This window comes from Scyliorhinus canicula, chromosome 8 (genome assembly GCF_902713615.1).
Source record: "Scyliorhinus canicula chromosome 8, sScyCan1.1, whole genome shotgun sequence".
Taxonomy (NCBI): domain Eukaryota; kingdom Metazoa; phylum Chordata; class Chondrichthyes; order Carcharhiniformes; family Scyliorhinidae; genus Scyliorhinus; species Scyliorhinus canicula.
Genome location: NC_052153.1, coordinates 166024237 through 166047401, shown reverse-complemented (window position 1 = coordinate 166047401; position 23165 = coordinate 166024237). Strand labels below are relative to the sequence as shown.

The 23165-nt window shown below is 48.4% G+C and overlaps 1 protein-coding gene across 2 annotated transcripts in view; it reads right to left on the bottom strand.

Annotated features, from left to right (window-relative positions):
• Positions 1-236: 236 nt before the first annotated feature.
• The window catches only part of LOC119970664 (ufm1-specific protease 2-like), a 100461-nt gene continuing 77532 nt past the window's right edge, over positions 237-23165 (bottom strand). For both annotated transcript variants that reach the window (XM_038805649.1, XM_038805648.1), the window contains exons 10-12: positions 7629-7711; positions 7309-7433; positions 237-493 (exon numbers count right to left, since the gene is read on the bottom strand). In XM_038805649.1, the coding sequence (XP_038661577.1) occupies positions 410-493; positions 7309-7433; positions 7629-7711 (292 nt within the window). In that variant the 3' untranslated portion in view covers positions 237-409. The remainder of the gene's footprint in view (positions 494-7308; positions 7434-7628; positions 7712-23165) is intronic.

The following is a 23165-nucleotide window of genomic DNA, read 5'->3' as shown; positions in this document are numbered from 1 at the left end:
GGGCGGGATTCATGCTGCCCCCCGGCGATTCTCCAACCCGGCGGGGGGTGTCGGAGAATCCCGCCCCATGATTTCATAGCTTTTGAATTATTCAAAAATCAGATTGATTAATAAATACTTTCAATATTGAATACATAAACCACCGTGAAAGTCAACCAACTGCATTCCAATGAACACCTGTGATCTTTTCGCACCAGTTTGTCTATCCTGCAAATGAATCAACGAGATTGTAAAGATATATTTAGCTGCTGTTTTTATTGTAGTATGTGAAGCACATGTACTCAGTATTCAAGTTCTCATTTGGTTTTAAATACACAAAGATTGTAAGAGTTCTGTGCATCTGAAAATTCTATCCCTTTTCTATCACAGTCACAGTTCTATAAGTACATGAACTTAGGTAGTAGTACGTTTAAACACCCATTGGTCGCTGAGGCAAGATTAAGCTAAAGAGCTCCATTTCATCCCAAAATTCTTTTCCTCTCCATGCGACAGCCTGAAATACACAAGATAAAATGGTTATTTAGAACAAGTTAAAATTAATTAACCTGGAATTGAAAGCTAGTCTCAGTGATGGTGAGCATCGGGACATCCGATGGCGGCCATGGAGTGAGTGGTCGCATACAGGGCAGCTCTGGCTCGACGGCTTTGATTTGAGCTCTTTTTTCACAGGAAAGTGTAGCTGAAGGTGTGGAGGAGAAGTTACCCCCAGGAGTGGCATGTATGCTGGTTACCAGACCCGGCAGAAGAAGGTGAAAGACCTGGCCAAGGAACTGGAGGAGACTGTGGCACAGCAGCACTTGGAATGATGGCGGAGGGGGAAGGGTTGTTGCAAGTTGGAAAACCCCAGATGGAGCAGCTGATAGCGTTCATTAGAAGAGTTCCACCAGCAGCGAAAGGAGATGCAGGAAGATGGGTCGAAGGCCATCAAGGAAGTGGTACCACCCTTGAAAGGTTTGATGGAGGCACAGGGGTCATAGATCCAGGAGGTGGAGAAGGTGATGTCCAACCATAGTGATGGGGTGCTGGCATTGGAGGTGGAGGTGGGGTTCCTGGGGGACTTTTGCAAGTTGCCAAGGGCAAACGTATAGGAGGAGAACAGATCCAGAAGGCAGAACCTGCGTATCGTTGGCCTGCCTGAGGGTGTGGAAGGCACGAGTGCCATGAGATATGTCTCTAGGCTGCAGGCAGGGCTGGTAGCGGAGGAGGTGCTGGACAAGGCCCTGGAGGTGGATACGGCACACAGGTCCCGAAGGCAGAAGCCGAGAGCGGGGGAGCCGCTGCGGGCGGTGATTGTGAGAATCCATACATTTGAGGAGAAGGGCAAGGTCCCGCGGTGGGCCAGGAAGAAGCGGAACTGCGAATGGGAGGGGAACAGGTTACGAATCTATCAGGACATTGGAGTGGAGCTGGTGAAAAGGCACACCGTGTTCAACAAGGCTAAAACGGTTCTACACCGAAGACAGATCCAGTTTAGGATACTGTAGCCGATAAATCTGTGGGTGACGTTTGAAGGTCGGGAGTACGATTTTGAAACCCCAGAGGAGGCCAATGACTTCATTAGAGACCATAAACTGGGGGAGAAATGAACGTTGATGGGAGACAGAGGAACTGGAACAACAGAGTTTGGAAGATGTCGGTCGTATTGGGGCCAGAGATGGAATGTTTTTCTTCTTGGGTGGGGTGATTTTGTTGTTATGATTTTTTGCTGAGGGGCAATAAGTAAGGGGGCAACTGCCCCCCTCTCCCTCCCTGCCGTTTGTGGCGTTTCTCTTTTTGGAGGGGGGGTGACCTGTGGTTTTGGATGTGTCTTTGTTTGTATGGGGGAGGGTGGGGTCCACAGGAAGCTGCTTGCACAGACTACAAAAAAATAATTGGGTACTCTAAATTTTAGGGGAAAAAAAGAGGAGTTGCAGGCGAGGTTTGACCTGTTGTCCACAGGGAAAGCAGTGATTCAGTTGAGGAGTGAGGGGGGCTGTTTATGAGTACGGGGAGAAAACAGGTCTCTGTAGGGAGGCTATGGCGAGGGAGATAGCTTGGGTTCGGGACAGGAGGGGAAAGTTGGTGGTGGCTCTGGAACAGATTAACAAGGTGTTTGAGAAGTTGGAGAGACCAAAGGAGGCACCCATGAAGAGGGTTATGGTGAAGTGGGAGGAAGAGCTGGGGGCGGCGCTGGAGGAGGGATTGTGGGGTGAGGTACTGTAGAGGGTAAACACCTTGACTTTATGTGCGAGGCTATGGCTGATAAAGCTGAAGGTAGTGTACAGGGCCACCTCAAAAGTCTAGGATGAGCCGGTTGTTCAAGTTAGTGGAGGATGTTTGTGAACGATATGGGAGGGGCCCTGAGAACCATGTACCTATGTTTTGGTCTTTCCTGAAGCTGGAAAGGTTTTGGAGGGTGGTATTCAGCACCATTTCGGGGGTTCTGCATGTGGACGTGGAGCCCGGTCCCCTCGAAGCCATGGGCGAAATTCTCCGACCCCACGCAGGGTCGGAGAATCGGCCGGCTGCGGCGTTATTCCCGCTCCCGCAGGGTTTTTAAATCTCTGACCGGCCAAAAACCGGCGCTGTGCAAATCCCGCCGGCAGCCTCTGAAAACAGCTGGCGCCGGCGGGATTTCATTTTTTTTTTAGTTGCCACAAATCTCCGGCCCGGATGGGCCGAAGTCCCGCCGACGTGGCCACGGGTCACGTCGGCGAAAATCACAGTTGCTTTAAAACGGCGTCAACCATTGATGATGGTTGACGCCGTTCAGTGTCGGGGGGGGGGGGGGGGTGGGGGGTGGTTGCGGCATCGGGGGTGGGTTGCGGCATCGGTGGTGGGTTGCGGCATCGGGGGTGGGTTGCGGCATCGGGGGGGTGGGTTGCGGCATCGGGGGGGGGGGTTGCGGCATCGGGGGGGTGGGTTGCGGCATCGGGGGGGTGGGTTGCGGCATCGGGGGGTGGGTTGCGGCATCGGGGGGTGGGTTGCGGCATCCGGGGGGGGGGGTTTGGGGGCAGCGGCGTGCAGAGAGGGGGGGCGACGGATGCCCGGGGCCATCGCACCGTCGCCCCCCCCCCTCTGTACGCCGCTGCCCCCTACCCCAACCACCCCCTCACCACCCCTACCTCCCTCCAACGCCCCTACCCCCCTCCCCACCACCCCTACCCCCCTCCCCACCACCCCTACCCCCCTCCAACGTCGCCCCCCCAAAAGGTGACATTTTCTCTGAGGGGAGCGAGAGACGGGTTTTACAATAGTTGGGGCTTGTTCATTTTGCAATTTGGGGAGTTGGTTAATAATAATAATCGCTATTATATTTACATTAACACTGCAATGAAGTTACTGTGAAAATACCCTCAGCGCTACATTCCGGTGTCTGTTCGGGTACACAGAGGGATCATTCAGAATGTCCAATTCACCTAACAAGCCCGTCTTTCGGGACTTGTGGGAGGAAACCGGAGCCCCCGGAAGGTTACCATTCTCTGCAGGGGGGTGGGGGGCTTAATGAGTTGCGGGGGGGGGGGGGGGGGGGGGGGGGGCTTTATATTTGCTGTAAATTGTAAATATAGTGAAAATTTGGAATTAAAATGCTTTAAAAAAATGTGAATTCCAGTGGTTGACTATTCTCATTTATATTAGGAACAGGAGTAAGCCATTCAGCCCGTCAAGCTTGCTCCACCATTCAATATGTTCATGGCTGATCGTTTTACCCACACTATCCCCATAATCCTTTTGTTATTGTTAATCAGAAATGTTAGAGATAAACAAAGTTGAAGCAAGCATGACTCCAGGAAAAAGCATGCGGCCCGATATCGAATTCCCATCTCCCTCCTCGCACCACAAAGCAGCCCCCCAGGCCTGTATTTCCCTCCTTTACCTCCCTTCCCTCCTCCCTGCGAGGTCCACCATGACTGGCTCAAGTTTGGTGACTGGAGAAGCAAGGAGGGCCTGAGTGTAAGATGCTGGACTTGCTAAATGGATGCAAATGGGTAAACCTTGACCCTGCCGCCATAGGTGGGGGATGGGGACTCCTTAGGGGGTTGGGTGTGGTCGGGGGGGAGGGGGGCGGGGGGCGCTGAACTGTTCCAGGTTGGGCGTCACCCCTGGACCCGAAGGGATGTTGAGGGACTTTTTGTCTGTGAGCTTTCAAGCCATCTTTAAATATTGTCGATACCCATAACAGGGGCAATGACAGTGTGGCTTACCAAACACTTTAGGACCCCCGCTTCTCATAGGGTGAGGCTTTGTCCGTCAGCTCGACCCCCCCCCCCACCATTCTGCTCCTTTCCCCTTCACCTCCTTATCCCTCACTTCCCTCATTCCACTCCCCTCATTCCACTCCTTCCCCTCATTCCACTCCTTCGCCCCCATTGCCTCTCCCCCTCCCCTGACTACCGTGTTCCACCCTCCAAGGGTCTGTGTAACATCCCAGGGTGATGGTCCTGTGTCGGCACTATCAGAGGGTCAATATACAAGGCAGCAGAGTGATGATCTCTCGTTGTCAGGTAAACTCTGATGATCCTCAGTTTATGCCAAAGTCTGACTCCTGTCTTTCTGCACATTCACACACATACCCTGAACGGGATCTGCATCGGGGACATTTGGGGCGGAATTCTCCGCTCCCGGGAAAAATCGGGAGGGCCTTGGTGAACTCGGCCGAGTTTCACGACGGCCTCAGAGGCAGCTCCTCGCCCCCTATTCTCCCCTGCCGGCGGGGCTAGGAGCGGCGCTCCGTAACTCTCGGCCGCCGGGTGACGCGCCTATGTGACGTCAGCCGCGCATGCGCAGGTTGGCCGGCTCCAACCCGCGCATGCGCGGCTGACGTCACGACGGCTGACAGCTCGAACCCGCGCATGCGCGGTGGCCGTCTTCCCCCTCACCCGCCCCGCAGGCCGCTCGGCCCATCCGGGCCGGAGACTCGCCGGTCGCCGTAAAAAACGGCGAGCGGCGATTCTTCCGAGCGGGGGTGGGAGAATCGCGGGGGGCACCAGGGGGTCGTGAAATTAGTCGGGGGGCCCTCCCGCGATTCTCCCACCCAGCGTGGGGAGCAGAGAATCGCGCCCTTGATCTTTGACCACTGTGCCCATATGGTGGGGGAAGTGGAGTGCAACAGAGGATGGGGGTGCAAGCAGCCCCGCTGTAGATTAATATGACAGAAGTTTCACATGCATCAGGTGTAACATGTTTTAACAGTGAACATCCGACATTGCCATTCCCCCTAGCTACAGATAACTTAATTGCAGTGTTAATGCAAGCCTACTTGTGATACTAATAAAGATTATTATTATTATTAGTGACCACACCCCCATTCCCAGTCTGATATGTGTGTCCCCAGGATGCACATCAGAGGTGGCAGCTGCCTGCTGTGTTCTGCACCTTGTAGCTTTTGATGCCCTTGGCAGACTTTAATGCCCTTGGCGGATATCCTCTAGAGGGTCTAGAGCTGGAGAGCCCTGGATGACTTACCAGTGTTACTGGCATTGCCATGCCACTCTGTTCTGCCTGCTGCCCTTGTGATGCACCGGTGTCAGGAGTGGAGGATTCGGAAGAACTGGAGACCCCCGTCGACTCCTTGGTGGCAGGCCCTGGGTTGGTCTCTAGCACCTCCTTCTTCCGTAGGCCTGTGTCATCTGGCTTTGCCAGTCCTGGCACCTCCCCGTTGTCTGCACGTGGTGTCAACGCCCTCAGTGATACTCCTCCGTGACTGGCCATGCTCTGCAGTGCTCCTGCAATGTTCACCTGCGTCTGGAACGTGTCCCTCAGCGACTGGTCCATGCTTCCAAGTGTCATGGCAATGTTCACCTACATTTGGGTTATATCCCTTATCGACTGGTGCAAGCTGTCTGGTCACTCATCCATGGTCGTCATTGACTGAGCCATGCCTTGGACACCACCTTTGTTCCACAGCGCCCAGAAGCCTGGCCGGTCGGTATCACAAAAGCGAGGAGCAGGTCAGCGTGCTGCCATGCTTGTGTGTTGATTAGGAGTGAGTAGTGAAAGAGCGCTTAAAAACAGCTCCCCTTGTAGCAGTGAGCTGCTGAGGCATGAGTCTGGTGAATCAGACGGCGAGACAGCCAGCAATGGTGAGAAGCTCATGGGGGCTCATTTCCGGCACTAATCTCACCAGCGCAACCGTCGAGAAACACCCCAAAAATTGCACCCGAAATGACACTTATAAATGTTTCCATTAAATCACACCAAAATCTTTAAATCGTTAGAGATGAGGATGGCTCTGGTGACGTGAGGATTTATTGCCCATTATTGCTCGTGAGAAGGTGATGGCTGACCATCATCATCTGGAATACATCTCAACAGCTTCCTAGACCAGTTCAGAAGGTAATCATGAGTCAGTCGCAATGCTGTGGCTCTGGAGTCATAAGTTGGTCAGACAAGGCAAGGATGGCAGATTTCCTTCTTGAAAGGACAGAAATGAGCCAATGGGTTTTTACAACATCCAGTATTTCATTACAATATGAGCCTTAATTCGAGGTGTTACTTAACTTAATTTATGTTCCCTAGTTGCCAAGGTGGGATTTGAACTCAAGTGTCAATTCATTAGTCCGGGGGGGGGGGGGGGGGGGATTTTCTACCTCCCACTCCCCATCCCACAGCATGTCTTCTGGCAGTGGAGGAGGCATGCCATTGACCGGTGGTCTTCCAGTCCCCCCAGTGACTATGACCTTTTACATTGTCCGCTGTCCGTGCTGCCGGTGAATCCGCCATGGGGAGTCGCCATCAGCGGGACAGGAACAGGAAGATCCCACCAGCGGGAAGGGCCAGCAAAGTCAGCCCCAGGTCTCTTACTAGTTAAGCCACGTAACTACTATTTCAATGGGGTTCCCCATTGAAGCCACCCCACGCTGCCGGGAAACCCACAGGCGGGCAGGGGTTGCGCTGCTGGCAAGCCAGAGAAACCCACCGCCAGCGAACGGCCAGAGAATTCCGGCCAATGAACGAACAGATCTGTCGAGGCCTAGCCTCGCCTACGTGACTTCAGAAAGAGCAATATGGCTGACTCTTAACTGCCCCCTTGAAATGGCCTGGCAAGCTACTCAATTTTATTAAATTGATACGGAGACATTGCAGTCCAAGAAGATGGCACGCCACTTTCTTTTTGTGGAGCAGGCTTGAGGAGTCGAGTGGCCGCCTGCTCCTAATTTGTATGTTCAAATGTTCTCAAAGGCAATTAGGAAGGGGGCAATAAATGCTGCTTTGCCAGTGATGGTCTTATCACACAAATTAATTTTTTAAAAAAGCCTAACTTGATTTCAGTAGGAAAGCCCTCTATAAATTCATATCCAATTAGAAAAATCATTGGTCGACACATACCTCGTCAATTATCTTGGGGATCTCATCAGGTCCTGTGTACATTGTGCTTAAGGTAAGGACTTTTCGGGTGTCCTGCTTTTCATCCTCTGCCATTCCCAGCAATACGTATGCCTTAGGTTTAGAAACTATTTCACAGCAACAACAACAAAAATTATTCACATCATCATACTTCTCTACTTACTTTTTATATAAAGCCATTTGAAATATATTCAATTGATACTCCACTTAATTAACTCTCTCCACAAAATTCCACAATTTCTTAACCGCATTTTCATTTGAGAATTAAAAAAAAAGAAGAAATAATGGAATCACAAGCTTACAAATCACTTTGTTCCAAATCACAACCGGAGTTCCGTGATGTCTGAAATGAGGAACAAGTTCTCTTGGTTCCTCAGCTTTTGACCTGTAAAAATTAAAGTATTTAATTTGCTTTCTATACTCCTTGTTATTTTTGGGGGAGAGACGAGCAATCGAGAGGGAAGAAGTGACAGATCCGAATTTGGGAGAAAGGAGAGAACGCCTATTGGAAGGGACAGAATGAGAACAGACTTTGGGAAGATAAGGGAGAGAGAGTTACCCACCACAGGATTCCTAGCCTCTGACCTGTTCCTGCAGCCACAGTATTTGTATGGCTAGTTCAGTTCAAGTTTCTGGTCAATGGTAACCCCAAGATGTTGTTCTCCCCTAACCACTTAGGCGTTACATCATATTTAACCTATTTGTTTTTAATAAACTGTTTGAAAATCATTTATGAGTTCAACCCCCTTTTCGTTGAATTTACAGTGCAGAAGGAGGCCATTCGGCCCATCGAGCCTGCAGTGGCCCTTGGAAAGAGCACCCCACTTAAGCCCACGCTTCCAACCTATCCCCATAATCCCACCTAACCTCCAAGGGCAATTTATCATGGCCAATCCACCTAACCTGCACATCATTGGACTGTGGGAGGAAACCGGAGCACCCGGAGGAAACCTCCGCCGACATGGGGAGAATGTGCTGACTCCATACAGACAGTGACCCAAGCCAGAGATCGAACCTGGGACCCTGGAGCTGTGAAGCAACTGTGCTAACCACTGTGCTACCGTGCTGCCCCTTTGGTAATATAAGGCTCCCAGGCCAAAACATAATGGGGGTGATTCTCCAATATGGAGCCCAAGTGTTCGCGCCGTCGTGAACGCTATCGTGTTTCACGATGGCGCGAACCGGGCCTGGATACGACCGATTATGGCACTAGAGCGGTTCACGCTGCTCCAGTCTCCTTTCGCGGCGCTCATTTGGCGCCGCGCCAACCCGCGCATGCGCAGGGGACTTCTTTAGCGCGCTGATCCCGACTCAACATGGCGTCCATTGGAGGCACCCCCCCGGTGAGGGAGCCCCCACCCCCACAAGCCACACCCCCCACCTCCGCTGTCCGTTCGCGCAGAGTTCCCGCCGGCAGCGACCAGGGGTGAACGGCGCCGGCGGGACTCTGTCGTATCGGCGTGGCCGCTCGGCCAATCTGGGTGGAGAATTGCCGGCCACACCACACCTCGGAGAATCGTGCGTCGTGGCGCGGTTGCGGCGATTCTCCGACCCGGCGCGGTGCTCGAAGAAGCGCCCCCCCCAGATATCTTAATTAATCATCATGCAATTCAGTAAACAAATATCAGAATTGTCACCAAATTAAGACAATACAACTAATTTATTCAAATATCAAATTCCCAATTAGACCAATCCTGGTCTAGTTTTATATCTAATATCGTCCCTATATGAGGGCGAGAAAGAAAGCTGGTAGGTAAGTAATTTGTACACCACCAGCCAGTTTTTCCAGCACTATCCTGCTGCTAGACATTTTCTGGGAGCCAGGGTAACGGGTGGAAGGGCAACAAGTGGTTCATAGTCAATTGAAGTATATTTAAGGTTAATTGTCATATGGCAACTGGAATTTTACAGTTGACCTACTGCAGTCCAATGACCCTGTAGCGACAGCATCATGGCAACTGTGCTGAGGTGGCCACCTAGCAACAGACATCGGTGGGGGGCTGGCATCTCTCCAGACAGACATGGAGGACTCCCCCGCCTGGCCTCACAGTTTTGCCTCTTCCTCTTTCAGATTTTTCAGTTGCTGAGAGAGCAACTCAAGATGCAACAGCAGACTCAAGCCCCTTCCATTCTCTGGGGCCTCCTATTGGACCAGTAGTTTCTGTCTGTGATCCTTAATTGAAGGGTGAGCATTGCTTCTGGCCACTAATTGGCTAATCAAGCAAATACATCCTAACATAGTGCAGGGTAGGACCCATATTTTTCCTGGGCCCAAAATGCAAAAGCCCTGCTCCAGAAAATTAAGAGACTGAGAGGAAACTGGCATGGGGAGCTTTAGGAGGTGATGATGGCATAGTATTACTGGACAAATAATCCAGAGGACCAGAATAATGCTCTGGGGATATGGGTTCAAATCCACCACAGCAGTTGGGTGGAATTTTAATTTAATGAATAAATCTGGAATGTGAAGCTTGTCTCTGTAATGGTAACCAGGAAACTAATGCCGATTGTTGTAATAACCCATCTGGTTCATGAATGTCCTTTAATGAGGGAAATGTGCCATCAATAACTGGTCAAGCCAAATATGACTCCAGACTCACCACAATATGGTTAATTCTCAACTGCCGTCAATACAAGTGCAATTGGTGGTGGACAACAAGTGCTGGTTTTGCCAGTGATGCCCAGAAAAAAATAAACAAAAGGAAATAACACCCAAGTTTCAATCCTTTCCCTCACATTTTTCACATTATTTGTTCATGATGTGGGGTGCCTTACTACTAGGCATGTATTTATTGCCCATCCCTAATTTCCTGGACCGCCGCAGTCCATGTGGTGTTGGTACATCCATAGTGCAGTTAGAAAGGGAGCTTCATGATTTTGACCCAGTGACAACAAAGGAATGTTTTTTTTTAAATCAATTTAAAGTGCCCAATTCTTTCATTTTCCAATTAAGCTTGAAGATAGCTTCTAGCTTCTACCTTTACTGTATATGTGTCAATAGCTAAAGCAGTTAATAATGACTTACAGTGAACCAATGGAAGACTACAGAGAATTTTTTAAGACATATCGATCTGTAACCAACATCGCACAACGTATCCAAGTCCCTCTAAAGCTGCAACCTCCCCTTAGAATTGTACCCTTTATTTTATATTTTCTTTCCATGTTCTTTCTACCATAATGAATCACTTCACACTTCTCTGCAGTGAACTACATCTGCCACTTGTCAGCTCATTCCACCACAAAACCTGTGTATGGCCATTTGAAGTTCCACTATATCCTTCTCACAGTTGACAATGCTCGTACCAGCCTCCCCGAACAGGCGACGGAATGTGGCGACTAGGGGCTTTTCACAGTAACTTCATTTGAAGCCTACTTGTGACAATAAGTGATTTTCATTTCATTTCATTTCCTAAATTTCATATCATCCACAAATTTTGAAATTGTGTCCTGTAACCCAGGATCCAGGTTATTAATATATATCAGGAAAAGGAAAGGTTCCAACACTGACCCCTGGGCAACTCCACTCCAAACTTTCCTTCAGTCAAAAAACCATCCATTAGCCACTATTTTCTTCCCACCAGTCATGCAATTTTGTGTCCATGTTGCTACTGTCCCTTTTATTCCACAAGCTATAACTTTGCTCACAAGACTGTTGATTTTTGGAAGGCCATGTCGACCTCATCAACAACATTGTCCACATCAACCCTCTTTTTACCTGTTAACGTAACTTCAGCAAATTTGTTAAATATGATTTGCTCTTAACAAATCCATGCTGCTTTCCTTGAATTAACCCTCATTTTCCCAAGTGACTATTAATTTTGTCCTGAATTATTGTTTCTAGAAGCTTCAACATTACTGAAGTTATGAATGTCAGTCTTCAGTAAATTCAATTCACTCCACGTTTTATTAAGAAATGGCTGAAGGCATTGGATACTGTCAAGACAATGGACCCTGACAGGATTTTGGCAAAAGTACTGAGGACTCGTGCTACAGAACTAACTGCACCCCTAGCCAAGCTGTTCCAGTAAAGCTACAACAGTGGCATCTACCCGTCAATGTGGAAAATTGCCCAGATACGTCCTGCAACAAAATGCAAGGACAAATCCAATTAGGCAATGAACGAACATCACACGACAATCACCAGGCAGGAATGTTCCCTTCCAGTCGGGGAACACTTCAGTAGTCAAGGGCATTCAGCCTCTGATCTCGGGTAAGCGTTCTCCAAGGCGGCTTTCAGGATGCGTGACAACACAGAATCGCCGAGCAGAAACTTATAAGAACATAAGAACTAGGAGCAGGAGTAGGCCATCTGGCCCCTCGTGCCTGCTCCGCCATTCAATGAGATCATGGCTGATCTTTTGTGGACTCAGCTCCACTTTCCGGCCCGAACACCATAACCCTTAATCCCTTTATTCTTCAAAAAACTATCTATCTTTACCTTAAAAACATTTAATGAAGGAACCTCAACTGCTTCACTGGGCAAGGAATTCCATAGATTCACAACACTTTGGGTGAAGAAGTTCCTCCTAAACTCAGTCCTCAATCTACTTCCACTTATTTTGAGGCTATGCCCCCTAGTTCTGCTTTCACCCACCAGTGGAAACAACCTGCCCGCATCTATCCTATCTATTCTCTTCATAATTTTAAATGTTTCTATAAGATCCCCCCTCATCCTTCTAAATTCCAACGAGTACAGTCCCAGTCTACTCAACCTCTCTTCATAATCCAAACCCTTCAGTTCTGGGATTAACCTAGTGAATCTCCTCTGCACACCCTCCAGTGCCAGTATGTCCTTTCTCAAGTAAGGAGACCAAACCTGAACACAATACTCCAGGTGTGGCCTCACTAACACCTTATACAATTGCAACATAACCTCCCTAGTCTTAAACTCCATCCCTCTAGCAATGAAGGACAAAATTCCATTTGCCTTCTTAATCACCTGTTGCACCTGTAAACCAACTTTCTGTGACTCATGCACTAGCACACCCAGGTCTCTGCACAGTGGCATGCTTTAATATTTCATCGTTTAAATAATAATCCCGTTTGCTGTTATTCCTACCAAAATGGATAACCTCACATTTGTCAACATTGTATTCCATCTGCCAGACCCTAGCCCGTTCACTTAACCTATCCAAATCCCTCTGCAGACTTCCAGTATCCTCTGCACTTTTTGCTTTACCACTCATCTTAGTGTCATCTGCAAACTTGGACACATTGCCCTTGGTCCCCAACTCCAAATCATCTATGTAAATTGTGAACAATTGTGGGCCCAACACGGATCCCTGAGGGACACCACTAGCCACTGATTGCCAACCAGAGAAACACCCATTAATCCCCACTCTTTGCTTTCTATTAATTAACCAATCCTTTATCCATGCTAACTACTTTACCCTTAATGCCATGCATCTTTATCTTATGCAGCAACCTTTTGTGTGCCACCTTGTCAAAGGCTTTCTGGAAATCCAGATATACCACATCCATTGGCTCCCCATTATCTACTGCACTGGTAATGTCCTCAGAAAATTTCACTAAATTAGTTAGGCACGACCTGCCCTTTATGAACCCATGCTGCGTCTGCCCAATGGGACAATTTCTATCCAGATGCCTCGCTATTTCTTCCTTGATGATAGATTCCAGCATCTTCCCTACTACCGAAGTTAAGCTCACTGGCCTATAATTCCCTGCTCTCTGCCTACCTCCTTTTTTAAACAGTGGTGTCACGTTTGCTAATTTCCAATCCACCGGGACCACCCCAGAGTCTAGTTAATTTTGGTAAATCATCATTAGTGCATCTGCAATTTCCCTAGCCATCTCTTTTAGCACTCTAGGATGCATTCCATCAGGGCCTGGAGACTTGTCTACCTTTAGCCCCATTAGCTTGCCCATCACTACCTCCTTAGTGATAACAATCCTCTCAAGGCCCTCACCTGTCATAGCCTAATTTCTATCAGTTGCTGGCATGTTATTTGTGTCTTCCACTGTGAAGACCGACCCAAAAAACCTGTTCAGTTCCTCAGCCATTTCCTCATTTCCCATTATTTAAACTCCCTTCTCATCCTCTAAGGACCAATATTTACCTTAGCCACTCTTTTTTGTTTTATATATTTGTAGAAACTTTTACTGTCTGTTTTTATATTCTGAGCAAGTTTACTCTCATACTGTATCTTACTCTTCTTTATAGCTTTTTTAGTAGCTTTCTGTTGCCCCCTAAAGATTTCCCAGTCCTCTAGTCTCCCACCAATCTTTGCCACTTTATATGCTTTTTCCTTCAATTTGATACTCTCCCTTATTTCCTTAGATATCCACGGTCGATTTTCCCTCTTTCTTCCGTCCTTCCTTTTTGTTGGTATAAACCTTTGCTGAGCACTGTGAAAAATCGCTTGGAAGGTTCCCCACTGTTCCTCAACTATTCCACCATAAAGTCTTTGCTCCCAGTCTACCTTAGCTAGTTCTTCTCTCATCCCATTGTAATCTCCTTTGTTTAAACACAAAACACTAGTATTTGATTTTACTTTCTCACCCTCCATCTGTATTTTAAAATCCACCATATTGTGATCGCTCCTTCCGAGAGGATCCCTAACTATGAGATCATGAATCAATCCTGTCTCATTACACAGGACAAGATCTATGACCGCTTGTTCCCTCATAGGTTCCATTACATACTGTTCTAGGAAACTATTGCGGATACATTCTATGAACTCCTCCTCAAGGTTGCCTTGACCGACCTGGTTAAACCAATCGACATGTAGATTAAAATCCCCCATGATAACTGCTGTACCATTTCTACATGCACAGTTATTTCTTTGTTTATTGCCTGCCCCACCATAACGTTACTATTTGGTGGCCGATAGACTACTCCTATCAGTGACTTTTTTGCTTTACTATTCCTGATTTCCACCCAAATGGATTCAACATTATCCTCCATAGCACCGATGTCATCCCTTACTATTGCCCAGATGTCATCCTTACATAACAGAGCAACACCACCTCCCTTATAGCCAAGTTCTGCACACATGAATGCGGCCTCAACCGGGACCTGGGATTCATGTGCATTACATACTACCATCTGGCCTGGGCTTGCGAAATCCTACCGACTGTCCTGGCTTGACACAATACACACCTCTTTAACCTGGGGTTACCCCTATCTCTGGATCTGTAATGACTTAATCACCTGCTAATGCTCGCATTCTAAGCATTGTCTGGCATCTTTGAATTTGACTATATAGATGTTTCTGGAACATACCTCTTCATTCACCTGAGGAAGGAGCAGTGCTCCGAAAGCTAGTGTTTGAAACAAACATGTTGGACTTTAACCTGGCGTTGTAAGACTTCTTACTGTGCTCACCCCAATCCAGCGCCGGCATCTCCACATCATAATTACCGTCCCATCAGCCTATTCTCGATTACCATCAAAATTATGAAAGTTGTAATTGACAGTGTTATCAAGCAGAAATAACCATTTACACCAGGGCCACTCAGCTCCTGACCTCATTACAATCTTGATCCAAACATGGAAGAAAATAACTTGGAGAAAAGAGCTGAACTCAAGGGGTGAGGTGACATCAAGCATTTGGCCAAGTGTGGCATCAAGGTGCCTGAGCTGGTACATACAGCACATAGGAAGATGATTGTGGTTGTTGGAGGTCAATCATCTCCATCCCAGAGCATCCTAGCAAAACTTGAATCAACGAGAATTAGTGGGAAAACACGCCTCTGGTTGCAATCATACCAAGCACAAAGGAAGATGGTTGTGGTTGTTGGAGACCAATCACCTCAGTTCCAGAACATTACTGCAGGAGTTCCAACCATCTTCAGATGTTTCATCAATGACCTTCCTTCCATCATACAGTCAGAAGTGAGGATATTCACTGATAATTGCACGAGTTTTAGCACCATTTATGATGCCTTAGGTACTGAAGCTGTCCAAGCAGCACGGTAGCATTGTGGATAGCACAAATGCTTCACAGCTCCAGGGTCCCAGGTTCGAATCCCGGCTTGGGTCACTGTCTGTGTGGAGTCTGCACGTTCTCCCCATGTGTGCGTGGGTTTCCCCCGGGTTCTCCGGTTTCCTCCCACAGTCCAAAGATGTGCAGGTTGGGTGGATTGGCCAAGATAAATTGCCCTTAGGGTCCAAATTGCCCTTAGTGTTAGGTGGGGTTACTGGGTTATGGGGATAGGGTGGAGGTATGGGCTTGGGTAGGGTGCTCTTTCCAAGAGCCAGTGCAGACTCGATGGGCCGAATGGCCTCCTTCTGCACTGTAAATTCTATGAAAAAATGTCCAAATGAGCAAGTACTGAACAATATCCAGGCTTGGACTGACAAGTGGCAAGTAACATTCACACCACGCAATGTGCCAGAGAATGATCATCTCCAACAAGAGAGAAACTTGACATTCAATGGCATTACCATAGCTGAACGCCCAATATAAACATCCTGGGGTTACAATTAACCAGAAATTGAACTGGACTAGCCCTATAAATACTGGGTCTACCAGAGCAGGTCAGAAGATGGGAATCCTCTGGCAAGTAACTCACCTCCTGACTCCCCAAAGCCTGTCTGCCATTTACAAAGCACAAGTCAGAAACGTAATGGAATGCTCTACACTTGCCTGAATGAGTGCAACTCCAACAGAACTCAGGAAACATGACACCACCCAGGACAAAAAAGCCACTTGATTGGCATGCCCCCCAAAAACTTCACTCCTTCCACCACCGACGCAGAGTGGCAGAAGTGTCTATTACCTACAAGATGCGCTGCAGAAACTCCTCCAGACTTCGAGATAGCACAAGAGAGGCGGTGGCGTAGTGGTATTGACACTGGACTACTAATCTTGACAGCTGCAGAACCGGGTTCAAATCCAGCCATGGCAGATGGTGAAACTTCAATTCAATAAAAACCCTGGAATTAAAATTCTAACGATGATCATGAAACCATTGTCAACTGTTGGAAAAACCCATCTGGTTCGCTAATGTCCATTAGGGAAGGAAATCTGCCGTCCTCACCTGGTCTGGCCGACATGTGACTTCAGATCCACAGCAATATGGTTGACTCTTAAAATGCCACACAGTTCGAGGGCAATTAGGGATGGACAACAAAGGCTGGCCTTGCCTGCGATGCCCACATCCCATGAAAGAATAAAGCAAGAGAAAAAGGAAATCATCTTTGCAAACCCACACCTGCTACCAGAAGGACAAGGTCAGCACGCACATGGAGCGGAATTTTCTCCCCCACCCCTCCATCAATGGCTGCTCCCTCATCACTGCCTAATCTCCACCTTCAAGGGACTTGGTACCCTCCCCCACCTCCACCACACATTATAGGAACTCCCACCCCCTAAATTTGCCTCCCCAGAGGATCCATTCCTGGCACTGCCCCGGCACAGGTTGGCACAGGCTGTGGTTGGCAGTGTCATGGGGAAGTGCCAACCTGTGCCAGGGGGCACTGTCTAAGGCCATACTTACCTTTATATCCCCAGGGAAATAGCCTTGATTGATTTGCGCCTTCACATACCTGCAGTAAATGGTATGAATATTAAGTGAGGGGGGATCATGTGTCATGGGCTCATTAATAATTTAAAAATATATTTAAATGTATTACAATATGGTTCTTGCCCTTTCTGGGCAGAAACCTCATTATGTCATTGGCAAGGGGCGTGGAAAATGGGGTCTGCAATCTTGGTTTCCCGATTTTCATGAGATTTTGCACCCGCTTCGCCATTCTCACTCAAAATTGCCTCCATGGGAACACCACCACCAAGCCACGCACCATCCCGATGCGGAAATATATTGCTCTTCCTTCACTGTTGCTGGGTCAAAATCCTGGAATTTCCAACCTATCAGCACTGTGGATGTACCTACACCACAGGGACTGCAGCCATTCCAGAAGGCTCACCAACACCTTCTCAGGGATGGACAATAATACTGGCCTAGCCAGCAGTGCCCACATTCCATGAATTAATAAAAAAAATAGAAAATTATTGCAGGACTCGACAGGGTAGACACAGGAAGGGTGCTTCCTCTGGCTGGGAGGGGTCTCAAATCAGGGGGCACAGTCACAGATTAAGAGGCAGGCCATTTAGGACTGAGGTGAAGAGGAAATTCTTCACTCAGAGGCTGGCAAATCTTTCAAGACCTCTAACCCTGGGGGCAGGGTGTTGTGGAGGCTCAGTCATTGAGTATGTTCAATTCAGCGATCGATAAATTTCCAGATATTAAAGGTATCAAGGGATAGTGTGGGAAAATGGCATTGACGTGGAAGATCCGCCACAATCTAGTTGAAGAGTGGAGCTTGCCCGAGCGGTGAAATGGCCAACTCCTGCTCTTCATTCCTAAAAGATCTCCCACTTAAGATGGAGATGAAACTTTTGCTCCCAGAGGATCGTTAATCTGTGGAATCCTCTTCCGCAGAGAGCCATGGAAGCTGGGTCACTGAATTTTTTCTTTTAGGCTGAGTTAGCTAGATTCTTGGTTAACAAAGGAGTCAAAGATGTAAGACAGGAAAGTTGAGTATGGTAATAATTAGATCAGCTATGATTTTACCAAATGGCTAGGCAGGCTCGAGGGGCCAAATGACCCACTCCTGTTCCTAACTTGCAATGTTTGTCTGTCCACCTGAGAGGACAGACAGGGCCTTTCTTTAATTTCTCATCTGAAAATGTCACCTTTGGCAATGTAGCCCTTCCTCAGCATTTGCACTGGAGCGTCAAGCCATCATTTTTGTGTTCAAGTCCTGCAATGTGACAGGAAATGAAATTAAATGAAAATTGCTTATTGTCACAAGTAGGCTTTAATGAAGTTACTGTGAAAAGCCCCTAGTCGCCACATTCCGGCGCCTGTTCGGGGAGGCTGGTACGGGAACCTGCAACCTTATGATTCACAGACCAGTGTGCTGCCCACTGATAAGAAATGACATCCAAAGATGCTTTTTAAAATGGTGTAGATTTACCATATGGTATTTAGCCAGACGAATTATAATTAACAAACAATTGCAATTCATGAATATGTTTGCTTAAGTTAGCTTTTTCCTCTTTTGAGTTCAAGATTTTCAATTTACATTCAGTTATGGGATGTGGGCTTCACTGTTAGGCCAGCATTTATTGCCTTTCAGAAGGTGGTGGTGAGCTGCCTGCTTGAACCAGTGCAGTCCCGGAGGTGTAGGTACACCCCCTGTGGTGTTAGGGAGGGAGTTCCAGGATTTTGCACTGGCGACAGTGAAGGAAAGGAGTCATATTTTACCAAGTCGTGGTTGTGAGTGTCTTGGAGGGGAACCTCCAGGTGGGTTCCCAGGTATCTGCTGCTCTCGTCTGTTTAGATGGTAGTGGCACTGGGTTTGGAAGGTGCTGTCTCAGGAACCTTGATGAGTTCCTGCAGAGCATCTTGTAGATGGTACACATGGCAGCTACTGTTCGTCGGTGGTGGAGGGATTGAATGTTTGTGGAAGGGGGAGAAACCAAATGGGCTGCTTTGTCCTGGATGGTGTCGAGCTTCTTGAGTGTTGTTGGAGCTGCACTCATCCAGGTAAGTGGGGAGTATTCCATTCATTTCAACTTGTGCCTTGTAGATGGTGAACAGACTTTGGGGGGGGGGGTCGGGAGGTGAGTTACTTGCTGTAGGATTCCTAGCCTTTGATCTGCCCTGTTAGCCACAGTATTATTATGGCTAGTCCAGTTCAGTTTCTGATCAATGGTAACTCCCAGGATGTTGATTATGGGAGATGCAGCAATGGTAATGCCATTGAATGTCAAGGCGCGATGGTTAGAATTTGTTTTTAGAATTAGGATTAGAATTTCTACAGTGTAGAAGGAAGCCATTCGGCCCTTTGAGTCTGCGCCAACCCTCTGAAAGAGTACCCTACCTAGGCCCAGTCTCTTGTAACCTAACTTGAACATCCCTGGACACTAAGGGACAATTTACCATGGCCAATCCACCTAACCCGCACATCTTTAGACTGTGGGAGGAAAGTGCAGCACCTGGAGGAAACCCACGCAGACACGGGGGGAACGAGCAAACTATACAGACAGTCGCCCAAAGATAGAATTGAACCCGGGCCCCTGGCACCGTGAGACAGCAGCGCTAACCACTTTGCTACCGTGCCACACTTCTCTTGTGCGGTGCGAATGTAACTTGCCATTTGTCAGCCTAAAACTGGATATTGTCCAGGTCATGCTGCATTGGAACATGAACTGCTTCAGTATCTGAGGAATTGTGAATAGGAACATAGGAAATAGAAGCAGGAGGAGGCCATTCGGTCCTTTGAGCCTGTTCCGTCATTCATTATGATCATGGCCGATCATCAAGTAAAATACTCTGATCTCGCCTTCGCCCCTTATCCCTTTATCCTTTTAGCCTCAAGAGCTGTATCTAATTCCTTGTTTAAATTACACTATGTTTTGGCCTCAAATGGTGCTGTATATTGTGCCATCATCAACAAACATCCCCACTTCTGACCTTATGATGGAAGTGAGGTCATTTATGAAGCAGCTGAAGATGGTTCGGCCTGGGTAACTACCCTGAAGAACTCCCGCAGTGATGTCCTGGAGTTGGTATGATTGATCTCCAACCACCACAACCATTTTCCTTTATGCCAAGTCTGACTCCAAACAGCAGAGAATTTCCCCCCTAATTCCCATTGACTTCAACTTAGCTAGGGCTCCTTGATGCCATACTCAGTCAAATGCTGCCTTGATGTCAAGGGCAGCCACTGTCACCTCATCTCTGGTATTCAGTTGTATTGACCATGTTTGAACCAAGGCTGTAATGAGGTCAGGAGCTGAGTGACCCTGGCGGAACCCGAACTGGGTGACTGTGAGCAGGTTATTGCTGAATACGTGCCGCTTGATGGCAGTGTTGAAGACTTCTTCCATCACTCTTCTGATGATTGAGAGTAGACTGATGGGGTGATACAGGGTGAGAGTGGCACGGTAGCAGAGGGCGGCACGGTAGCACAGTGATTAGCAGGTTCGATTCCTGTGGTTAGCAGGTTTGAATCCCGGCTTGGGTCGCTGTCTGTGTGGAGTCTGCATGTTCTCCCCGTGTCTGCATTGGTTTCCTCCGGGTGCTCCAGTTTCCTCCCACAAGTCCCAAAAGATGTGCTGTTAGGTAAATTGGTAAATCTGAATTCTCCCTCAGTGTTCCTGAGGTGCCGAAGTGTGCCGACTAGGGGCTTTTCACAGTAACTTCATTGCAGTGTTAATGTAAGCCTACTTGTGACAATAAAGATTTTTTAAAAAGATAATTGGCCATTGATGTATTATTGGTGAGATGATCGATGGGATAACCGTGTCGAAACAAAGGACAGTCCAGCACAAGGACATGACATTCGGCCATCCAAGCCTGCACCGATTGTGTGTCCTATCTCGACCAATTGCCTGCCTCCTTCTACACCCTGTCTGTTCATGTGTTTATCCAGATAGGTCTTAAAGATCGCTAACGTATCTGCCTCAATCACCTGGCAGTGTATTCCAGGCCACCACCACTCTCTGTGTAAAAAACATCCCCTGCACATCTCCATTGAACCTTTCCCTCCTCACCTCGAACTTGTGCCCCCTTTTAATTGTCATTTCTGCCCTAGGAAAAAGCCTCCAACTGTTCACCCTATCTATACCCCTCAGGACTTCTATCAGGTCGCCCCTCAGCCTCCATCTCTCTGGGGAGAACAATCCCAGTTTATTCAATCTCTCCTCGTAGCTAATACCCTCCATACCAGGCAACATCCTGGTAAAGATGGTCCAAAGACGTGCAGGTTAGGTGGATTGGCCATGACAAATTGCCCTTAGTGACCAAAAGGGTTGGGTGGGGTTATTGGGTTACGGGGATAGGGTGGAACTGAGGGCTTAGGTGGGTCAGTGCAGACCCTGTGGGCCGAATGGCCTCCTTTTCTGTAGTTTCTCCAAAGCCTCCATGTCCTTCTGGTAGTGTGGACCAAGTCCTCTTTGTAGAGACCAAAGAGCGGTTACTGATCAGAAACGATGGTAAAGTGTCTGCCATATAAGTACTGGTGGAATTTCTCGATACCAAAAAGTATTGACAGTCCTTCCTTCTCGATTTGTAAGTAGCCTTTTTCGACTTCTGGCTTCTCGGCCTTTCAGTGGCATGGCCCATCTCATGGGGACAACACCACACCAACACCATATGGAGAGGCGTTGCAGGTCAGTTTGAGTTCTTTAGATTGGTCAAATAGGTTTGAGGAATGCTGCTGCAGTTGCTTTTCTTTGTTGCAAGCTTCCAAGACATGTAATGGTGCTTATTTAGCAGAATATGCAAAGGAGCCAATACCGTTGATGAGTTTGGTAAAAAAAAAATCCATAGTTTGCCATCCTCAAAATCGATTTGAGTCCAGCTGAGATTTTCGGGTAGGCGCATCCTTTATCACCTTGACCCTGTCTTTCACAGGGCGTAATCCTTGTGCATCTGTACAGTGTCCCTGGTAGGTCACCTCAGTGGCTTGAAAGGTGCACTTCTCTTTCTTGAAGCACACTCCAGCCTCCTGAAATCTCTTTAACACCTCTTCTATATTTTCCAAGATGGGGCTGGAGGGAGGCGACTTCTTGCAAGCTGTGCCCAGCATACCCTATAATTCTATCTTTTACTCTCGTTCTATGCTTCTCAAACTTCATTATAACTGTAACATTATATTCTGCAGTCTCTCCTTCCTTCCTTATGTACGGTATAGCATGCAAGAAACAATACTTTTCACTGTATACTAATACATGTGACAATAATAAATCAAATCAAAAGTTTGCTGGATGCTTAGCCTCTGCTGATCCGGTTACAAGCTACAACCCACGATAGCCCCAGTAGCAGACACTCAATTATCCTTTGAAATAATGCACATGCTGAAGACATACCAAAAGGCAGTACTGGAACAGGCATGTGTGTGTGTTTATCATGATTTACCAGGAAGCATCATCTAATTCGAGTTGCTGGTACATGTGATTAATATCCAGCTTTGGCAAAATTGACTTCTGGCTAGCTTTGCATACAGGTCTTCAATTCTCGGGTTTGGATATTTATCCAGCGTGGTGCCTGATTAAATGTTAGCTTATAATTGCCACAAATGCTGAACAGCTCAACAAGTAATACAGTTTGGAAAAAGAGAGCAGCAACTAGAAATTTACCCTGTTGGCAACACTCTTACAGCGAAGGAATCCTACGCACCTTCAGGGCAGCGCTGGAGTGGTTTGTGCCCCACCGACTGGCGTGGAAGGCTTTTGGCGCCATGCCAGCCAGGGCCGAAGGGACTCCGCCGGCCGGCAAGAGTCCGCGCATGCGCGGGAGCGTCAGATGCTGCTGATGTCATCTCCGTGCATGCTCGGGGGGGGGGGGGGGGGGGGGTTCACCTATGCATCAGCCATCGTGGAGGCTGACACGGCCGACGTGTAGGAAAAGAGTGCCCCCATGGCACAGGCCCGCCCGCGGATCGGTGGGCCCCGATCACGGGCCAGGCCACCGTGGGGGCACACCCCAGGGCCAGAGCCCCCCCCGCCCCCCCCCCCCCCCCCCCCCCCCCCCCCCAGGACCCGGAGCCCAGCCACGCCACCAGGTCACGCCAGTAAGGGACCTAGTCTGATCCATGCCGGTGGGACCGGCAAAAAACCAGTGGGACTTCGGCCCATCATGGGCCGGAGAATTAGGGCAGCCTCGGGTCCCAATGAGTCGCGCCGGACCCCACCATTCTCCGAGGCGGGCGCGCGATTCACTCCTCGCCGACTTTTGGAGGGCCGGAGAATTGGGAGGACGGCGGGGATTCACGCCAACACCCTGTGATTCTCTGACCCGGTGGGGGGTTGGATAATCCCCCCCCAAGATCTCAAATGTGGGGTTTTCTCACTATGGCAGAG